The sequence below is a fragment of the Entelurus aequoreus genome, linkage group LG11 (assembly GCF_033978785.1).
Source record: "Entelurus aequoreus isolate RoL-2023_Sb linkage group LG11, RoL_Eaeq_v1.1, whole genome shotgun sequence".
Lineage (NCBI taxonomy): Eukaryota > Metazoa > Chordata > Actinopteri > Syngnathiformes > Syngnathidae > Entelurus > Entelurus aequoreus.
The window spans coordinates 41,517,684-41,539,008 of record NC_084741.1 but is presented as its reverse complement, the minus strand read 5'-3'; the positions used below and the strand labels follow the sequence as shown (position 1 = coordinate 41,539,008).

Below are 21,325 nucleotides of genomic sequence, written 5' to 3'. Positions count from 1 at the left end.
CACACACCGGGTGAACATGAACTATGCATGACGTCATGAGAGCGCCAGCTAATGATTGGTCAATTCACAGCTGTTGTGATCATGTGATGCAGAAAGATGGCTGCCAGAGAAAGAAGCGAAGATAGTATGTTGAAGTTTTAAATGTTTTTTGAAAATGTAGGTTATTCCGTTTGTTTTACTTATCAACAAGAATGTGAACTTTTCTACGGGTTGTGTATAAAACACTTAAGAGACACCTGCCCGGGCTGTTTTTCTTAGAAATATCTGTTAATGCTAATGCTGCCAAGCTAGCTGTTGAACGTGTGTAAAAGGACACTTGTCCCCATCAGTCCAAATATGGACTTACGGATACAGAAGAGCTAGTGTACAACTACTTGTAATCATTCTTCTACTTTTGCTTTCTCAGGTCTGGACCACATCCTGGAGCCGTTGTGTTTACCGGAGCCAGCAGCAGATGCATGTTCTGATGCTCCAAGTCCACATTGTCCACAGTCGCTGGCATGTCTCTTCTGCTCAGAATCGCTTCCTGTGACGCAGAAGGACGGCCTTCTCAAACACCTGGTGCTGGAGCACAAGTTGGTCATTGCTGATGTGAAACTCATCGCCGACCTCCCAAAGTAACGTCTTGAAGTCTGACATATCATATTTAACCTAGCATATTTTAGTTGCTACATCGTTTAATGCAGGTGTGTCCAACTCATTTTAGCTCAGGGGCCCGCATGGATTTATTTTTTATTTTTATTAAGGATCCCCATTAGCTGGTTGCCTCAACAACCCACTAGTCTTCCTGGGGTCCACAATTCAATACAATTACAAGTAAAAGCATATAATTATAACTACACAATACAGAAAAAATAAAAGCATCAATAAGAAAACAAGCAAACAATTTACAGTCACAGAATAATAATTACCATATAAATATAAATATAACTACACAATATAAAACCAAACAAATGATCAACGAGCAAACTAATTTAAAGACTCAGATAAAATATTACTTTCTTTTAAAAAACCTGTTTACTTTCAATGCCGGTGAGAATTTGAGGCAGGTTATTCCAGAGCGATAAAGATCTATAAATAAAAGATTTCAGCAAAGCATTCTTCCTGGGACGAGGGAGTACAAAATGCCCCTCACTGGACGCCATGGTATTATGATTATGTTTAGTGCTACTGTGAACTATTTGGGCCATGAGAAAAGCAGAAGTTTTACTACCGGTTACGGATGGAGGAAAATCTATCCCTAGGTGGGCCGGACGGGGGAAAATCATGGCATGATAACTTAAAAATACAACTACGACAACATCAGATTGTTTTATTTGTTTTACTTCAGCCCAAAATAAAACAAGCACATATATCACATTAAATCATTGTTGCAGTTTCAAAAACACCATGAAGAACACGATCAAGTTAGACTTAGTCCCCGTTTACACTAAGCCGGTTAAGGTTATCCAGGGTAAATCACACCTAACCTTATCCGTGTCCACACACAACAATGCCACCATTTAAGAACCCCGCCCCTCTCCGTCCGCTGGCTCAATGCGACCTAGTACGCATGCGCGGAAAATGCGCACGTCATAGTCATCTCCAGTGTTGCTTTGTGTGCAAGTTCTTAAATTTAACTCATCTGAATAATATCTAGTGTTGTGGTATTTCAATTAACTGGAATCCAGTGTGCTGTGGGGCCCTATTGTAGTGAATCACACCTGAGCCATTGTAAATTAATCAAATCTTTATTAAACACGTAAACAACGTGATAAAGAACATTTTACAGCAATCAATCTAAGGATCTAGATATCTGGTCAGGACACTCCTCACTCTTTTGCCGTCACCTTCATTGTCCATTCGTTTTTGGTGACTTTACATACTCTGGACCTAGATGTTGAGTCGGCGACATACATGGCGGACAATAACTGATCCAGTCTGCCTTGCCAGTCCAAATCTATTTGCCGTTTTCCTCGACGGCCAGGTAATGCAAAGCACACGCTACCATTTTTATCACATCCACGGGAGCCCGCATTCTCGTTGTCTCTCCTTCGACAAATGGACAAAGTTTTTCGGTAAGTAGAATCAGCTGACCCGGCCGGACATTGGAAAGTTTTCTAGCCGTCTAAGAAGTGTTGTATCCGAAATAGCTGCAATCGCTTTCTCTTAAGGTATTCATGTGTGATTTCCACAAGGGTCTGTACAGACGGAAGGAGAAACACCGGCATGTCTGGATGACTCGCCTCCATATTTCCAGCGGTTAGCTCCAAATTACGAAACCGCTTTATTATGAAGCTGGCTGTGGCACGTTCTTTCTGGCGTCACTTCACCTCCGAACTCACTTTGTAAACGATCAATGGGTCCATACAAAGCAAAGTGCCGGAGATTCAAGAAATACACGGCTGACTTACCCGTGTAAAACGATGGTTTAGTGTGGCTGAAACGGGGCTCAGGCTAAATAATTATTCGTTTAAGGGGTCAAACGACTTAGTGTAGACATGGCCTTAATCTCAGTGTATCTACAAAGCAATTCAACTTTAAGTCAAAGCCCACCCATCTAGGATTGAACAAAAACAAAATAGAGCATAAATAAAAACGCTTCTGTGTATCAACTACCTCATTTGTGATTTCCACTGTTCAATTTCTTTAAATTTGCAAAGAAGACACTATTTTCCACAGAACTATATCAATGTGCAGTGTCTCATGCAGCATTTTAAGTGGGATTACCAATTGTTTATTGTACTCCTGTGGTTTTACGTTGGGTTGAGGGGGAGAAGTCGAAGCCCCGCTTTACTTTGTACCTCTTGCTTGGTATACTTGCTCGCCCCGGTATAACCATACTAGAAATGCTATTGCGACACGCAGTGGACACATTTAGAACAGCAGTTTCTTTAGTTTAAAAATGCAGCTCAATTTTACACTTAGCATAGTCATCTCGCAGGCCGGATTGAACCTGTTCTGGCCCGCGGGCCGCATGTTTGACATTCCTGGTTTAATGTTTTGCAGGTACCTGCTGTACTGGAAAGGTAGATTTTTGGAGCAGCCCATCACTGATTTCTGCAGCGTGATAAAGACCAACTCCACCGGGCCCATTGGTGAGTTGGTTGAGGTCATTGGTCCACAAATTTCACCTATATATATATATATATTACTGCTTTTAGGGCCTGCTTGATGTTTTATTAAGCCTTCTCCAATTTGTTCATTAATACCCAAGTGTGTGTGCCTGACCTGCAGAACAACAGGAGCACTACTTCCTGCTGTGTGACGTCCTTCCGGAAGACCGAAACCTGCGAGAGAAGCTGCAGCAGAAACGACTGGTAAGAACTGGGAAGGTGCAGTTTTTTGGGGCTGCTCGTAGAAGGTGCGACTGGTCCACAGGTGGAAGTCCTGGAGCAGCAGCAGAAGGAGCGAGAAGACTGCAGCTTCCGTCGCGTCTGCATGTTCTGCAATGACGAGTTCACCGGAAACAGGTGGGTGCCACAAGAACGTGTTTAAATAGCAGAGGCGGACTGACGTGGCGTGATGTTCCTCAGGTCATCGCTGCTCAATCACATGGCCAGAGAACACGCCTTCAGCATCGGGCTGCCCGACAACATCGTGTACTGCGACGAGCTGCTGGACACATTGCAGAGCAAAGTGGACAAGTCAGTTTTCACCACGTCGGCTTCTTTCTTTCACGGCTTTTTGTTCACTGTAATCATCTCGATTGTGTGCCAAGCATGCAGTGTTTGTACTGTGAGAAAACCTTCCGAGACAAAGTAACGCTGAAGGACCACATGAGGAAAAAAGCTCATCGCCGCATCAACTGCAACAACCAGCAGTATGACCGTTTCTATGTCATCAACTATCTGGTAGGAACATCTACACCTTTATTCTTACTAGAAATGTGAGGTCATTGGAAACAGGCGATCGATTCCTGAATGTCAACAGTAGTAATGTGGGATACCCCTGATTTTCTTTCTGATCCGATACCGAGTAAAATTGAGGCTGGTATCGGCAATATTTTGTGCAAAAATACCTAATGTGTCTGGTAAAGTTAAAAAAGTTGTGTATTTTTAAATAATAACATATCTATCTAAAAAAACAACAACAATGAAAATGTAAGAAAAAAGAGCAAAAAATCTAATTGTGATGAGAAAAAGCTGAAAGTTTTAAACTAACAATTATAAATAATATACTTAGTCACCTATAACACAGAGTTTTGTCTTTAAATATATTTATTATCTGTTTTTAGCTTCTTTTTTTTTTTAAATAAAAAAATAAAAAAATGGCTCCCCACACACTTGACTTTTCAGTGTGCGGCCCTTGGTGAAAAAAGTTGAGACACCACTGATCTAAAATATTAAAAGCTCTTAAAAAATAAATATATGTATGTATATATATATATATATATATATATATATATATATATATATATATATATATATATACTTAAAATATAAACAATGTTTAGATACTTAATAAAAAAAGAATACTAACCTATGAATTAATCAATTCAAAAACTTACAACAACCAAAATAAACACTAACTGTATATTAATATTTTCAAACTGGCAGAATTTCTGACACACTAGGTTATGGAGTTCATTATTATTTTAATTCTATTCTCAAATGGGAAAAACAACAGTAAAAATGTAAGAAAAAGTACCAAAAAATCGGTATGTAATGAGAAAAAGCTAAAATATTCCAACTAATAATTAATAATAATACACTTCGTCACCAATAATACCAAGCTGACACAATATCTGTTTTTAGCTTTTTTATTTAAATATAAAAATATCAATATGGCCCCTGCATACTTAGACTATCTGGTAGGAACATCTACATCTTTATTCTTTTTGGAAATATGAGGTCATTGGAAGCAGGCGATCGATTCCTGAATGTCAACAGTAGTAATGTGCGATACCCCTGACTTTCTTTCTGATCCGATACCGAGTAAAATTGAGGCTGGTATCGGCGATACCGATCCGATACTTTGTGCAAATATACCTAATGTGTCTGCAAAAATTAAAAAAGTTGGGTATTTTTAAATAACATATCTATCTAAAAACAACAACTGTAAAAATATCAGAAAAAAATTGCAAAAAAATCTAAATGTAATGAGAAAAAGCTGAAAACTTTAAACTAACAATTAAAAATAATATACTTAATCACCTATAACACAGAGTTTTTTCTTTAAATATATTCAATATAAATATATACATATACATATTTTATATTTTAGCATTTACATTTAGTTTTTATAAAAAATATCAGAATGGCTCCCCCACACTTGACTTTTCAGTGTGCGCCCCTTGGTGGAAAAAGTTGAGACACCCCTGATCTAAACATTTTTAAAAGCTCTTAAAATAAAAATGAAATATACTTAAAATATAAACAAAGTTCAGATAGTTAATTAAAAAAAAAAACTAACTTATGAATTATTCAATTAAAAATAATTACAACAACCAAAATAAACACTAATATGTAACTAATATGTAACTTATGCAGGTTATGCAGTTATGTAATCATAGAATTGTTATTATTTTTATTCTATTTTTACATGGGGAAAAAACTGTAAAAATGTAATAAAAAAAGTACAAACAAATCGGTATGTAATGAGAAAAAGCTAATAATAATAATATACTTAGTCACTAATAATACAAAGCTGACACGATATCTGTTTATAGCTTTTTTTATTTAAATATGAAAATATCAATGTGGCCCCTGCATACTTTGACTTCTCAGTATGCGGCCCTTGGTGGAAAAAGTTTGGACACCCCTGAACTAAAGCATCAAAAGTATCGATATTTTGATTTGAGAATCGATATTAGAGCATAAAGATCTGGTATTGTTGGTATCGATATTTCAGTATCAACCCACACATCACTAATGAACAGTTATTTCAAAGCCATAATGTGCTTGTCTGTGTCAGTTGGCCACTGAATGGCACTGTTGGCTTACCTTCCCCTTTTCCCTCTACAACCAAATCTCTGGCGAAATGATGGCAAACCTTTTTTCCCCACACATGGGAAGCTGGTGTCATGTTTCATTGTCGGTTTCTTCCCGCACCAATGGAGCATACACATAGAGACCAGGGGCCGTACTTATCAAGCTTCTTAGAATTACTCCTAAGAAGTCTGCTAAGAGTTGACTTAAGAGTAAATAAATTATTTGCTGAAAGCTGCACTTAAAAGTTAGTTATCAAGCGTCTTACTCACACTTTCAGCGAAGTGTAGGACTGAATCTTAAGTGTCACACTCAGAGCTGAATTACGACATTACTATGTGCCGTAAACGGAATTTTAGGTGACGTAATTTCTGTGTCCATAGAAATGACCAATCACGGAAGGGAATCCGTTGCCTAAGAATGAAGAAATATCTTGGAAATATTTAAGTGGACAATGGGAGTGTATATTTTGACAATAAACTACAAAATAATACAAAACAAACTAGTCCCCGCCGGCACTCACGCTACCGCTCCCTTTCTTCTATCGCCCACACACTCACTGACGTCACTCACCTCACGGCCACACACATACGCTACTGTCATAACATTTTCTTTCCAATTCATTAATTAGGCAACTAATTTGAAACTGGTGTGGGTGGCTCTATATATACTATCCCACTGCAGACACATGCAGAAATCAACAAGGAATCGAAAAGTATTAAATCTGTGACAAAAATAATATCCGCTCTGTCTAAACGATACCGTTTGATCAGCTGCTCGTCATCAAAAAAACAACAACATTGTTCCGTTCCCTGAACGTTCGCGCACGTCTCTCTCGCCTCAGTGCCATCCCGTGCTGGCAACTCCTAACCACTTAAGACACCTCTGAAGGTCTCTTAAATATCATGGAGAGTAGGAGTGATTCTTAGACTTAAGAACGTTGATAAAAAGCTTTTATTCTTAAGTTTGAGAGTAGGACTAAATTTCGCAAATTCTCAGGACTTAAGTGTAAAATGGCACTCTTAAGAAGCTTGATAAGTACGGCCCCAGGTGTGGAGCCTTGATTATTGGCCGATACCGATATTGAGCTGACACAAAATCAGCATGTGTGCGTTTTGACACACTCAACATCATGCGCCTCGGCTCTGTAGTCACGCCACTCAGCTGCACTCAGATGAAAGAACGGTACCGGTACTTTTCAAAGGCAGTATAGTACCGATTTCAATCAATTAGTATTGCTGTACTTTATTAGTACCGGTATACCGAACAACCCCTATAATGATTTGATACTTGTTTATATTGACAAATGTGCTTTTTAGACTGCAGTATTGTTCAATGAAGGACACTTTTTACGTATGTCGAGCTTGTGTGCTATTGTGAGCTTAGCTGTTGTGTAGCTGCTAGCTTCTACTCGCCTAAAAGATGTTTGTTTACCTTGACTAAACCAGAGGAAAAGACCAACCTTTTGTGCTTATTGGAAAACATTTAAATGTTAGTACGTAACTAACCCCTGGATCCCCACTAACCATGTGACCTCCCATCAGGAACTCGGGAAGACCTGGGAGCAAGTGCAGAGCGAGGACGACCGTGAGCTTGTGGATGATGAAGACGAGTAAGTCCCCAAGAGCTCATTTGAGGGTTTTTTTACGGTGTCTCACGGTGTCCACGTGTACCGGCAGCGACTGGTCCGACTGGCGGTCTCATCCGGTCTCGGTTGTGTGTTTGTTCTGCGCCCATCAATCGGAGACCATGCAGCAGATCTGCGCCCACATGAAGGTGCCCAGCAGGACATTCATCGTGTCCAACAAGTCCTAAAGCGCAGGGAACTGATAGACATGTTCTTCACCTCCTGTTTTCTACTCAGGAAGTACACGGCTTTGATCTCCATCAGCTGAGGACTCAGCTCAGTAAGTACACTTCAAAAAGTCAGTGTTCAAAAACAAGAAAAAAAATTACAAAAATTAGGGGTATTTTATTTGAACTAAGCAAAATTATCTGCCAATGGAATAAGAAAATTCGGCTTGTCAAGACTTTCCAAAACAAGTAAAATTAGCTAACCTCAATGAACCCAAAAATACCTTTAAAATAAGTACATTCTCACTAATAACAAGTGCACTTTTCTTGGTAGAAAAAAAAGACCTTTTTGCTCAATATGTTGAAAAATATTCTTAAATTAAGTAAATGCTAGTGCCATTATCTTGACATAATGATATGCGCTCGTCATCATGATTTTTTTTTTCATGCTTGAAGTAAGAAATTATTACTTTAAAAAAGTAGTTTTATACTTGTGAGTGTTAATGACACAACTTTGCATCAGTTGATATTCTAGTTTCAAGCATGTTTTACTCAATATAGGTCATAAAATCTCAGCAACAAGCTGTAATATCTTACTGAGATCATTTAGGACCAAAACCCTTAAAACAAGTAAAACACTCTAACATAAAATCTGCTTAGTGAGAAGAATGATCTTATCAGACAGAAAATAAGCAAATATCACCCTTATTTGAGATATTTAATCTTACTTAGATTTCAGTTTTTGCCGTGTATGACTTACGCAACTACCCACAATGCACTTGTCTCCCACACGCCAACGCCGCGTCTTCCCCCGACCTCCCCAGACCTCGGGTTCTACCAGCAGGTCAAACTAGTCAACTTCATCCGCCGGCAGATCCACCAGAACCGCTGCTACGCCTGTCAGGGCAAGTTCCAGTCCAGAGGCGACGTGTTGCGCCACATCGTGGACGAAGGTCACGTGATGGATCTGCCGCCCGTGTCGGCGTGGAACCAACCACAGTGAGTCCAGCGCGTGCTGATGCTTTTGGAACATCCCTCACCTCGAACCTCCTCAGGTACTACTTCCCCACCTACGAGAACGACGCCCTCCTGTGCACGTTATGCGACAGCGACGGCGATCAAAGTGAAGAAAACAATCTGGACAACGGCGTTCCTGTCATCGCTGAGGACGACTTGGAGCTGAGACGTGCGAAGGAGGAGAGCGTCCTCAGTAAGCTGCTCAAGAACACGACTACGTCACACTAGATCAGAGGTGTCTGACAATCTGATTGCTGCAAATTCGACGCCATGTTATGGACAATGAATTGTGGTTTGAAGTGTACATAGCACAGCATTTACTTATATGACCCAAATCAAACAACCTTCCTTACACATGGCACAAAAAACCTGCAACTAACACAAAAAGTCAACACATACGGTCACACATAATACAACCTGCTCACTGAACTGTACAAAAAAGACCCACAATAATAAAAAAAAAAATCTAAATTACACCTCTTTGAATCCATTACAATGCATGGTGGGGAAAAAGGCAAAACACTCTTTCCATGTTTGATGCATTTTAGCTGCTTGATATTTCTGATTGGGCAGCATGGTGGCACAGGGGTTAGTGCATGCGCCTCATAATACGAAGGTCCTGAGTAGTCCTGAGTTCAATCCCGGGCTCGGATCTTTCTGTGTGGAGTTTGCATGTTCTCCCCGTGACTGCGTGGGTTCCCTCCGGGTACTCCGGCTTCTTCCCACCTCCAAAAACATGCACCTGGGGATAGGTTGATTGGCAACACTAAATTGGCCCTAGTGAGTGAATGTGAGTGTGAATGTTGTCTGTCTATCTGTGTTGGCCCTGTGATGAGGTGGCGACTTGTCCAGGGTGTACCCCGCCTTCCGCCCGAATGCAGCTGAGATAGGCTCCAGCGACCCCCCGTGACCCCAAAAGGGACAAGCGGTAGAAAATGGATGGATGGATGGACATGTAAAATGATTCACCTCATAATATTGTTAGAAAATTGCCTATGCAAAAGAATCACTTAATTAAATATTCAGACACAGTGTGGCTGTTCAAATCGTGTGTAACAATACAGTGGCCAAATAATACTTGTTAAATAAAACCTCTGCCTTGTTTTAATGAATATTTAGGCCTACTACCCTACTGTATTTTAATGCTGGTCATTATGGTGGTACTTGGAGAGCCAAGTTTTTTCTGAGGTGGTACTGAAAAAAAAAGTTTGAGAACCATTGCCCTATGTATTTGATTAATGTATTTTTTTTTTGTACGGTGGGAAAAAAAATTGTAGAAGAGCAGCTCAGTCCACAGAATTGTGTCGTATAATTTACAGTGTTTTTTTTAGAGCTTATAACTATAAATGGAAAAACATTTTGTAAAACAAATTCTGACATATGACCAGCCAGTTGGTTTTCTTTTACCGTAAAATCTGTTGTCATATTTACAATGTACAATTTAAAGGATGACTTTCTTTGAAATCATAAATCAATCAGGTATTTATTTTTATATTAACAAAAAAGTTTATGTATGGTCATATATTTGCTACATTATTAGTTCACTATTATTACAGCCTATTTCCAACCTAAATCTATACAAATGTAACTTAGATTACATTATCAACATGAACAACATTATTTTTACAGATAAGGCAGCCAGATACTGTATTTTTTTTAATGGTAATATATTTGTTAAATTGATAGATAATATTGAAATCAAACATATGCAATTGCTTGCAGTACATGTAATTTAACTGTGAAATTAGAAAAAAACGAATACATTTAGTAAGAAAAGATAAAGTACTCTATTGATGCATACTATTTCTAGGCTTTTGTGGGCCATAAAAAAATAACTGGCCCCCTGAACTTAATTTCCTCTGGCCTCACCCCGACAGTCTTGCTGCCATAAAAAACATACATTCACTCAGTATAAATACATTTTCTAATTGTAAGTGTTTTTGTGCACTTTGACATAATACTTTTGCTACGTAGGCAAAGTGAGCCTGTCAGTCTAAACTCAGGGCAATCATTTCAGCCAACGTCAGTTGTGCTTGTAAATATTTATTTGAACATTTTCATGAGGCTTTTGGATTTGTACACACACGTTAAACACATAAATATGCTTATCTATATAACTTTACTGTATAAATATCCATACACACTCAAAAATAGTAAGTGTAATGACACACGTTTATAAACGCTATCTTGCTGTAGCTAAAAGAACAGCTTGCGAGCACGTAAAGTGTCTCCAGATAAAATTAAAGGTGTCATTAATCAGAAAAAAATCACAGTGCGATGTTAAATTAAAGATGATCTTAACGTATGTGATGAGTCAAATACGTTTTTAACAATATTTTGCTGTCCAGTAGACCTTCAAGCGAGCGCGCTGTAATGTCGTGTATTTTGCTTCCGAGGAGCAACGTGAACACATTCGCATAAAAGTTCCACTGCTGCTTCATTTTCTCTACCTTTCTCCGTAGTAGTCCTTTTTATTTTGTATGAAACACTACTTTTACTTGATAAATATTATTTTCACCAAATATTATTATTGATTGGTGCAGAAGATCGAATATCTAATTTGCTTAGTATATACATCACGCGACCTAGGGGGCCGACATCCGGGCAACTGAGCTACATACGGGTTCTTCAAGCCATAGCAACCAGACTGGCGTTGAAAACAAACCGTTGCCTTTACTCTTTAACCTGTCGACCTACGCTGGTTAAACCCGTCATTCTGCCTCCAAAATGCCGAAAAACTGTTGTTTTTGGTTGTGCTAGCCACAACTGGAAACAGGGAAAACAAAGGTTGTATTTTGTTCTGCCAAAGCGTGCTAAAAGCCCACAGAGACGAGACAAATGGCTCGCAGCTTTACACTGGGAAAACGAGGACGGCTCTCACTGGAGTCCCCCAAAGTCCCGGGTCGTGTGTTAGGATCACTTCGTTTCTGGTAAAAAAAAAGGAACAAAAATCCACCGTCTTAACCACAACTTGGCTATACGTCCGTGCTAATGTTGTACTTGTTGAATTTGTACCTTATAACGTTCGACAGCTGAAGTTGTTGTTGTACAAAAATAACATGCGGTATATACTATAGTCTATAGCCTAGCTAGCTATTTTCGAAAACCGGACAACGAGAGGATACCAAAGGCAGCGTTAAGATGGACACCACCGGGAAAACGTAAGCCAGGGCGGCCAAAGAACACCTGGCGAAGAACAGTTGAAGGGGAGCTGAAAGAGATGAAGCTTACATGGGGCGAGGCACAGAGACGAGCACAGCAGCGAGATGAATGGCGTCGAGTCGTCGAAGCCTTATTTCCCATCCGGGAAGAAGAGGATTAAGTTAAGTAAGTAATGTACTATATAGTCTATAGCCTAGCTAGCTATTTTCGAAAACCGGTTTCGTTATACACTAACACTTGATCTTGTTGTTGATAACTTCCGCGTCTCTTTCTTAGTAGCGCGCAGGCTAAGCTAACTAGCAAGCTAAGCTAAGCCTGAGAAGCTTTAAAGTTCACTGCGACGAGTCTGACGCAAATAATACATTTTCGTTTTTTCACACGATATGCGAATAAGTAAAAATGCGTAAATGAAGGATTTAACGCCGACTTCCAAGCCACAACGCTCGTTAAATGCTTTTTCTGTCAATGCTGTGTTCGCTGTGAGCTGGTTTGTTTTCAACGAATTCCCGGTTGCTAGGGGATTGGTAGGCGGAAGTGACGTAGGTCCACCCTCACCCATTGTAAGGAGGAGGCAAACAATTCATTTAGCAGCAATTTATGGAAGCCTGTTTAAAAAAATAATACCCCAATGGTAAGTCATTATTATGAAATAGAAAGTGGAAATTATGAGATAGTTATATTTATAAGATAAGAACGTTGAAATTATGAGATAATAAAGCCATAATTATGAGACATTAAGTCCTATTTATGAAATGATAAATCGAAATTATGATTTTAAGTCATAATTATCAGATACAAATTCAACATGAGATAAAAATTCAACATGAGATAAAAATTCAACATAATGAGATAAAAATTCATAATTATGATACAAAATCGAATTTGTGAGATAAGAAAGCCATAACTATGATATACAAAGTCATAATTATGAGTTGAAAATATGAAATAAAAAGTGGAAAATATATATTACATAGTTATGACTTTATCTCATAATTTCGACTTCTTATCTCATAATTATAACATTTTATCTTTTAATTTAGACTTTGTATTTAATAATTTCGGCTTTTGTCTTATAAATTTGACTTTTTATCCATAATTTCAACATTATCTCATAATTTCAATTTTTTATTTCATAATTCCGACTTTTTATCCCGTCATTATGGCTTTCTTATCTCATAATTTTCACTTTTTTTAATCTCATAATTATGATTTTTTTTTAAATCTCAGAAATTCGACTTTTGTATCTCATAATTTTGACTATCTTAAAATTATGACTTTTTATCTCTTAAAATGTGTCTTTTTTTAATCTTATTTTGACTTTCTCATAATTTTGAGTTTTCATTTCATATTTTCTCATATTTATCTCATAATTGCATTTTTTTTCTTTTTCTGAATGGCGTAAACGGGATTCGATAGCAACTGCGCAGATGTCAGAGTATTATGAAGGGTTTAGAGGCAAATGTACTCATTAAAAAATGCGAATGTGATGGATTCATACACTCTAAGAAATACTTTATAGAAGATTTTTCAAACAGTTCGTCCACACTTCTTTTTAAGATAGCTGGGAGTAGTAAGTAGTACAAAAGTATGGAAGCACATAATTTGTCTACATCTTCTTGGGACCATGAATTGTGCATTACGGCCATATTGGATTTATCTCTAGATGCGTAAGTCACTTATTTGATTGATTAAGGCTGTGTGATTGTTATTTTAGCTGTCGTCAAGCAATTACACATACAACACAGCAGGGGTGTCCAAAGTCTGGCCCAAGGTCCATTTGCAGCCCACAGCTATTTTTGATTCTTAAAATACTGTTACAGAAAACCCCCCATAAAAACACAAACAGGTAAAATGTAATGAGAAAATGTCGCAACATTGACATTAATAACAGAGTTTTTTACTTCAAAACTGTCATTGCTCAAAGAATAATCAAAACTTGTAATCAACGAATAAAACTGTAGTTGATATAGAGATTTAAGTGTTGACAGTTAAAATATTATATATTAAAATGTGATTTATTTTAACACTTTAATGATCTTTGAGACCTTTAGTCTGTTTGTTTTTTTAAACTGTCATTGCTCAAAAAATAATGACAATTTATAATCTGTGGCTAAAACTGTAGTTGATCTTTCTAGAGATTTAAGCATTAAAGTAAAGATAATATTTCCCTGACATCTTTAGTGTGATTTTTTTTCAACTGTCATTGTTCAAAAAACAATAATGAATCTAAAGCAATGTTGCTGTGAATTATTTACCTATTTAAGACTCCAGATAATTCACATCAAATATTCCATTTTTTTGTAAAAATGTTTTTGGGGAAATTTTGTATATTTTGTGTTTTTGGGGGCATGGAACATTAAATATAAAAAAAACAAAACTCAAAGGCAACGGACAGATCTGAAGTTGATTTATAGATATTTAAGTGTTAAAACAACAACAAAAAAAGACTTATTTTAACACTTTATTGACTGGGGCCTTTTTGGGTCCCCAGGAGCTTCAACATTCAACAAAATTGAGGGTTACACAAAATTTTATATTTGGTTTTAAAATGAAGAATATCAAAATAGCCCCCGCATGCTTTAATTTTTCAGTGTGGAAAAATATTGTACACCCCTGCAGTACAGTATATATGTACATCTATCTGTATGCTTTCATCTATAATCTGGAGTTACTTTTATGGTGTTACGTTCATGATTTGCTTCCGTGTTTAGTTTGATTTTCTAATTCACGTCCGTGATGTCGTTAGAAAACACAACAAGAACACATCACTGACAAGAAGAAGAAGTTTGCGGAAGAAGTGAAGTGAATTATATTTTTATGGCGCTTTTCTGTAGTGACTCGAAGCACTTTTACATAGTGAAACCCAATATCTAAGTTACATTTAAACCAGTGTGGGTGGCACTGGGAGCAGGTGGGTAAAGTGTCTTGCCACAGGACACAATGGCAGTGACAAGGATGGCGGAAGCGGGGATCGAACCCGGAACCCTCAAGTTGCTGGCACGGCCACTCTACCAACCAAGCTATACCGCCCCAAGAACACAAAAACTTCTACTGCGTTGCCGGTTTTGCCGTTTTGCTGCCTTTAGTCGGCACCACGTTCTGGGTAGCTTTACCCAAGGAGACGGTACGGATGGCGGCGCCAAAGTGGAGCGTGCTCAGCGTCTCCACCACGTCCTTCGCGTCCGGACTCACGTTGACAAACACGCAGCACTGCACACAGAACCACAAGGCATCATAAACGGAGGGAAGAGACACGTGGTGGGTTTGGGGCCGCTGACCTTAGCGTCTCCGCTCAGGCTGGGCTGCAGCAGGTGGGTCAGTTTGCAGTTCCTGAAGGGCACGTGAAGCGCGTTACACTTAAGGGCGGCAAACACCTGGAAGAGAGACCACGGGATCCTTGAACCAAGTGCAATCGATGGTGTGCGAGAGACATCATCACCTGTCCCAGTGCTGTCAGCGACTTGTTGATGGCGGCCGCCTCCACCAGCCTCTGACCCTCCGCCTCCGTTCTGGAAATGCGCTCGGATCCGGCCAGGTCACCCAAAGTCAACGTCCCTCGAGTGGTCAACCCCGACACCTCATCCGAGCCCACCACCTCCAGCGCCACCAGCAGGTGAGAGCGGGAGCTGAGCAAAAACACCCCAAAAAAATGGCGCTCAAGTCCCGCTCCTCATTTTGAGTTGTAGTGCCTACTGGACTGTGGGGTAACATGTTTGAGGTGACCCGTAAATCTGTCGCTGGTACTTATGGCCTCGGCCCAAGGCTTACGGAACCCTTAGTTTCTCAAATGCATACATAACAATGCCTATACATGGTCATGGTGAAGTCAACTCCAGTACCATGGACCTAACGAACTGACCGACCGAGATGACATTATATCGGTCTATAAGAACTGGTTGTCTGGCTGTACCAAGAGGAGAGACCCTTCAGGACTTGTAGTGATGCTTGCTTGATAAATACATTGGTCTTTGTTCAACAATCACCGGCGTCATCCTTGATCCTTCACACACCCACGCCCTTCCATCTTGGAGAAGGAGCCAGGCCAGAGACACCACAGAGTCTTCTCAAGTAGAAGCTTTATGGATGTTTATTGAGGTTTCCTTCAATTTGTGGCTACTTGGGGGCAGCAAACATGGACTGAATCAAGAAGCGGAAGAAGACCAGTGCACCTGTGTATGTTCATCTTGGTGGAGGCCATCTTTCTGTTTTTCACTCCGGTCTCCATGACGCTAAGGATGTCGGCCTCGGTCCGCACCTGCACCTGGGTCAGTCCTGGGACGGACACCGACTTCCCCTGGACTCGGATTTCCAAGGCAGCGCCAGGGCTTTTGGCCAGCAGGTCGTTGAGAGCGTCGTTGTAAATCTCCAGCATGGAAATCTGAGTGATGAGTTGTATGTTTGGTGGGATACCACAAGGGGGAGCCAACACAATAATAGTGGCAGCAGCAGCGGTACCTTCAGAACGTAAGACACCTTTTCTTTCTCTGCACAGACACGTAGAAGTTCCCGTATGGACCTGCAGGGGGCAGCACAGCTATCAGAACCTATTCGTAACATGAGAACATTGCAGGTAACCGGACCTGACTTAGTGATGAAGTATTGATGGACACTACTAGCGCACACTGCTTGTTTTAATGTGAACACTGAAACTGATTCTGAGGGACCTGATGTTGACTCCAGGGTTCTGCTTGGTGCCCATCATGGTGAAGGTCTTGCCCGAGCCTGTCTGTCCATACGCCAGGATGCACACGTTGTATCCGTCTGCGCAGGAAGTTATGAGTGGCACAGTTCCTGCAAACACTTCCTCCTACAGACAGGAAGCAGGAAGTGATTCATCGTATTGTTGGTCAACAAAGTAGTCGCTTCACTTACCTGAGTGCTGCTGGTAGCGTAGACCTTATCAAATTGGAACTTCTTCTTGTTGGACTTCTGGACCACCACCACTTCCTGCTCGTCGGTCTTGTCCAGACACGACGTTGACGCGGAGCCTTTCCTGCAGCGGCAAAACACTCGAACGTTTCCTTGCAGCTCCAGCAGCTTGTTGTACAGGCTCCGCCTCTCCACCACCTCCCTCCTGTAGAGAGAACGCAGCTCCTCCACCTCACCGGCTGCCTCCTGGTCCACCTGAGCCAACTTGCTCAGAACGTCCTTCAGCTGCTGGACGTGGTTCTTCATGTCGCTCAGCGCCAGGCGGACTGTGGAGCCCAGCTGCTTGTTGGAAACGTTTAGCTCTCGGGTCAGTCGGCTCACCTGCCGCAGTCGCTCAGGATCCACCACATGTTTGCTGATGGTTTTAGCGGGCGGAACCGCGGGCAAGCGGCGGCTCTGGAGGGACCTGATCTTCTGCCGCGCTTCCTGCTGGTCGGCTTCCAGCTCAGCCACCTTGTGGTTGAGGTGCTGGACCACATCACTCAGGTAGCGGGCTTCTCTCTTCAGGTAGGTATTCCTCTGGAAGAGATTGTCCATCTCCTTGTCTTTGGCCTGGAGCTGCTGCTTCAGGTCCTCGATAACCCGATCCCTCTCCAGAAGAGCTCTGACGTAGCAACAAACAGCTCTCAGATGGTTGGATCACAGTCAGATCTTTGACTAGCTTCGAGGAATTATGTGACGTAGCAACGCCGGGACTTTGAACTCTCTGACCTGAAGGAGTTGAGGTCGCTGTAGCCGTGGTCTCCCCCAGCTGAAGGCTGCAGGAGGATCTCTCCGAACATGGTGAGGTAGACGGACACCACCTCCTCTGCATCGTAGTTACACTGACGCAGTGCTGCCGTGATCTCCTTCTGGTCCACCAGGCCTGGCAGGGTGGACTGAGACCGCAAACGCAGTCAGGCACATTCCAGAAACTTCTACTAGCTTTAATCAGTGGAGTTCCACGGAGACCCTCACTAGGACCACAACCATTCTCCACTTCGACCATATGAAGATCAAGAGTGGACTCTTACTCACCATTACTGTTTGGATTCTGTTCTGGACAAACTCCACGTTCATCTCCCACTGGAGCGGCACGAGAAGCCAGACGCCCGACTGAGGATCCCAGAACCTGCACACGTTCATCTTCTCCTGAGAGGCGGTAAAAGGGACTTTTGAATGCTAAATAGTCATATGTGCCCCTAAAAACCTGTTAATGAGCACCAAACTGGGGAAAAATCGATCCTATCCTTCACTTTTTCTGCTCCGCTTTTGAGCGACAAGGCACTCAAACCATAGCGTCATGAAGGAAAAACTCTTTCTTTACCGCAGCTGTGTTCAACTGTTAGCTTGGCTAATGATTAGACTCACGTGAAATATTGAACCACATTTCCATTTTCCTTCTTACGCCCAAGCAGGATTTGCATGAAATCCAGGAAGAGTGCATGTCTTGCCAGAACACCAGATAGAATTTGAAAGCAAGCTGCAACGAATGCATGGTCTATCCACAGTGCAAAGACGCTTCTAAGATACCAATCCTCACCACCATGTTGGAAAGCACATAATTTAGCATCCTGCCTAGCAAGATAACGGCTAATCCTTGCCTCCCTGGCGGCAAATTAACTATTTTTCCCAAGGACTATAAGGAATAGCTTAGCATGCAACACACAAACGCAGACGACACAAGAGGCTAATTTAAGTAGGGGTTAAGTAGGGATGATTGATCCAGATGTCGATACTATCTATACCTAGTATTCTATCTGTATATAAACGATATTAAATTGATTATTGCAAAATATTATTGGGGTCTTTTTTGTTGTTGTTTACAAACTCAATGAGTACATTTCTGGATACAGGAAGACTTTGAGGGCAAATTATTTAAAAAGGCACTAGTGTAGTAGTTTTTGTTTATTGTTTTTATTTTGTTCAAAATGTTGTATGTAGCATTTAATACCACAAATGTGATACATTATCTGATTTAAAACAATACCAGGAAACTACATCTTAATAAGATAAATAAAATTATGTTTACTTTAGTTACTTGCCATATAATATCTTTGGATCTATAAGCTATTGCCAAAGTATCAGATCGGAACTCAAAATCGGATCGGATTTGAGGCCAAAAATTCGGATTGGGATCGGAGGCCAGAAATGTTAATCGGGACATCATTATTCGCTACAAATCTTAACATAAAGCCATCAGTCGTGTCCGGATTTGACCATTTTTTCCTTCAGTGAATATGCTAACCTAGCATGCTATTAAAACCTGAATGCAACGTTGGCATGTAGCCCACAAATATTTGAGTCGAAGTAACAGTCCTTATGGGATTTATGTTGTATTGCTTGTCTTCACTGCATTGGCCCGTCTTTTAGAGAAGACACTTATACAGCCCCCTGCTAAATTCCTTGAACCCTGCGGCGCTAGCTCTGCTTGGTACTTCCTACAACCCCCCCCCTTACATGTCACAAGGACTGTTGTGATTGTGAAGATCACTAATTTATATTGTATTTGTCTGTTGGTTAAAACGTTACTCTCCAAGTGGGGTTCTTTTGTGATTGATGCTGTATTACTGCCTTTTCAAAGGTTTGACCAAAACGTTCCTCTTTTTGCTAATATCACAATCAGAGTCTTTATTTTACTGAAGTTATTTGAGATCACAAATAAATAATTAAAAGACCTTAGCTTTCCCAGGACATTTCTTTATTGAATAGGTAAAATTCCAAAACAATAGCTATGCTGGCGTCGCTAACACTAACCTGTCCCTTTCCTTAATGATACATTTGTGTATGTGATGTATAGGATAGGATAGGATAGACTTTTATTTTGGCATCTTTTACGTTGGACAAGTGCAAAGTTACAGCGTTAATGTGGAAAGTGTCAAATCTGTTTCAATACCACCATGGAGGCTCAAGTTTGGACAAAACGCATCCAATACTGTGGGACTTCTAGTTCACTCTGGAGTCATGTGACAGCTGGTAATGATGTCATCACACCAGGTGACCATCAACCTTTTGATGTAACCTCTCACCTCAAACATGTACGTCATGACGCTTCCTTTCCCTTGGATGAAGAGACTTCCTGTTCTGTCGTCCTCGGCAACCGCCGGATGGCTGTTGGAGGGCGGCGGCGGCTGGGTGGCAACCTGACAACGGTAGTTCTTGGTTTACTATCCGTTCTGACTTTGTGGCGGCTCCAAGAACACGCTCACCTCATGGTTGGCAGGGATGAAGCGTCCCAGATTGTACCAGTCGTTGGGAAAAGGCTGCAGGTTCTGCTCAACAGAGTCAAGTCAGCGTCATTAGGAGACCGCATCGACATCACCGGGCTCACCTGCGCCTCGTCCACGTAGACTCTGTTCCCGTCATGGTTGAAGCAGCTGTAGAGCGTCCCGTTGTTGTGGAGAAAACTCTCAAAGTTCACGGACACTTCCTCCCCCTCTGCGGCCATTTCCTGTTTGTTTAGAATGCGCCGTCATTCACTGCTTTGGCCGCGCTTTCAAAATAAAAGCTGCTCACCGTCACAAGTGGCTGCGTGACGCTTTGCGGCGGATCGTCTTGCTGCCCGTCTTCTTTGGCGTGACTGTCTTCACTTGTGACCGACAAGATGTCCGCAGCGTCCGGATGTACTTCATCAGCCTGCAAATCATCCTGTCACAAACCAATCAATCAATCAATCAATCAATCAATCAATCAATCAATCAATCAATCAATCAATCAATCGTCTTGCTGCTACCTGCAGGCTGTCGTGACTCTCGCTCGCAGGCGTCAGGGCCCGGATCGGCTCAGGCTGCACGACCTCAGCCGGATCCGGACGGGATGCCTCCACGGTCGACGCGCCGCTTCCCATCTCAGCTGCCAAAAGGAGACAAAGGAAGTGGCGAGGCAGGTGAGAACAGGCGAGGAGAAACCCGACACATGCGACACCTGAGCTGACGTCCGAGCGTGATCTTTCCTCGTTGACCACGCCGCAACAGCCTGTTACTCAGCAGTTTGGTCTGTCCTCGGCGCCCTGAATTTCTACCCTTTGTTGTGGAGCTCCCGCAAATGTCATGCCTATCAGTGATGGCAAAGACGGAAAAGTGCAATGATAACCATAGAACAGGAAAAGGAGCACAATATTAGCAAAGATAATGCAAGTGGAGTGGTAATTGTTTTTCGGCTACACCTAGTGGCCGCAACAATTCATTATGTCACGGTCATGTTGCACTAAATTGAGTGATGCGGACACTTTTGTTACTGGATCCTTTCTAATACACTTGTATTTTGTATGTATTCATCCATTTCCTACCGCTTGTCCCTTTTGGCGTCGTGGGGGGCTGGAGTCTATCCCAGGTGCACTCGGGCGGCAGGCAGGGTACACCCTGGACAAGTTGTTATTGTTGTGTAGTTATTAATTATTAGTATCAACATTCAGCCTTTTTAGTTAGATTATGCCTGTTGCTCATTCTTTTGGTCAAAGGTTGCTCTCCAAATGAGTTTCTTTTGGGATTGATGCCGTATTACTGCCTTTCCCCAAGGTCTACACCCTGGACGGG

The 21,325-nt window shown here is 41.2% G+C and overlaps 2 protein-coding genes across 2 annotated transcripts; one reads left to right on the top strand and one right to left on the bottom strand.

Moving 5' to 3' along the window:
• Positions 1 to 6: 6 nt before the first annotated feature.
• Positions 7 to 9,924, top strand: znf277 (zinc finger protein 277). The gene is made up of 12 exons (XM_062064254.1): positions 7 to 124; positions 407 to 617; positions 2,989 to 3,077; positions 3,217 to 3,299; positions 3,361 to 3,452; positions 3,516 to 3,626; positions 3,701 to 3,833; positions 7,454 to 7,521; positions 7,589 to 7,685; positions 7,774 to 7,816; positions 8,528 to 8,702; positions 8,759 to 9,924. Exons 1-12 carry the CDS (start codon positions 97 to 99, stop codon positions 8,946 to 8,948), a joined length of 1,320 nt encoding a protein of 439 aa, XP_061920238.1. The 5' UTR covers positions 7 to 96; the 3' UTR covers positions 8,949 to 9,924.
• A 4,429-nt stretch (positions 9,925 to 14,353) lies between these two features.
• LOC133660675 (uncharacterized) lies at positions 14,354 to 20,534 on the bottom strand. Its single transcript, XM_062064253.1, has 14 exons — positions 20,524 to 20,534; positions 20,307 to 20,438; positions 20,122 to 20,241; positions 20,000 to 20,062; positions 19,820 to 19,933; positions 17,829 to 17,942; positions 17,523 to 17,689; positions 16,755 to 17,415; positions 16,547 to 16,689; positions 16,338 to 16,398; positions 16,052 to 16,260; positions 15,322 to 15,508; positions 15,161 to 15,256; positions 14,354 to 15,092 (listed from the first exon to the last, which is right to left on the bottom strand). The coding sequence occupies exons 3-14, from the start codon at positions 20,236 to 20,238 to the stop codon at positions 14,931 to 14,933; spliced, it is 2,094 nt and encodes a 697-aa protein (XP_061920237.1). The 5' UTR covers positions 20,239 to 20,241; positions 20,307 to 20,438; positions 20,524 to 20,534; the 3' UTR covers positions 14,354 to 14,930.
• Positions 20,535 to 21,325: the final 791 nt, after the last annotated feature.

Excerpts from the sequence above, each read along its gene's own strand:
- znf277 (XM_062064254.1), top strand. The coding sequence starts at position 97 with ATGGCTGCCAGAGAAAGAAGCGAAGATA. Across the intron at positions 3,078-3,216 it reads CAACTCCACCGGGCCCATTG|AACAACAGGAGCACTACTTC; the intron begins GTGAGTTGGTTG and ends CCTGACCTGCAG. Across the intron at positions 3,453-3,515 it reads GACGAGTTCACCGGAAACAG|GTCATCGCTGCTCAATCACA; the intron begins GTGGGTGCCACA and ends GATGTTCCTCAG.
- LOC133660675 (XM_062064253.1), bottom strand. The coding sequence starts at position 20,238 with ATGGCCGCAGAGGGGGAGGAAGTGTCCGTGAACTTTGAGAGTTTTCTC. Across the intron at positions 17,943-19,819 it reads TCATGACGTACATGTTTGAG|GAGAAGATGAACGTGTGCAG; the intron begins GTGAGAGGTTAC and ends ACCGCCTCTCAG. Across the intron at positions 16,399-16,546 it reads AACCCTGGAGTCAACATCAG|GTCCATACGGGAACTTCTAC; the intron begins GTCCCTCAGAAT and ends TGCCCCCTGCAG.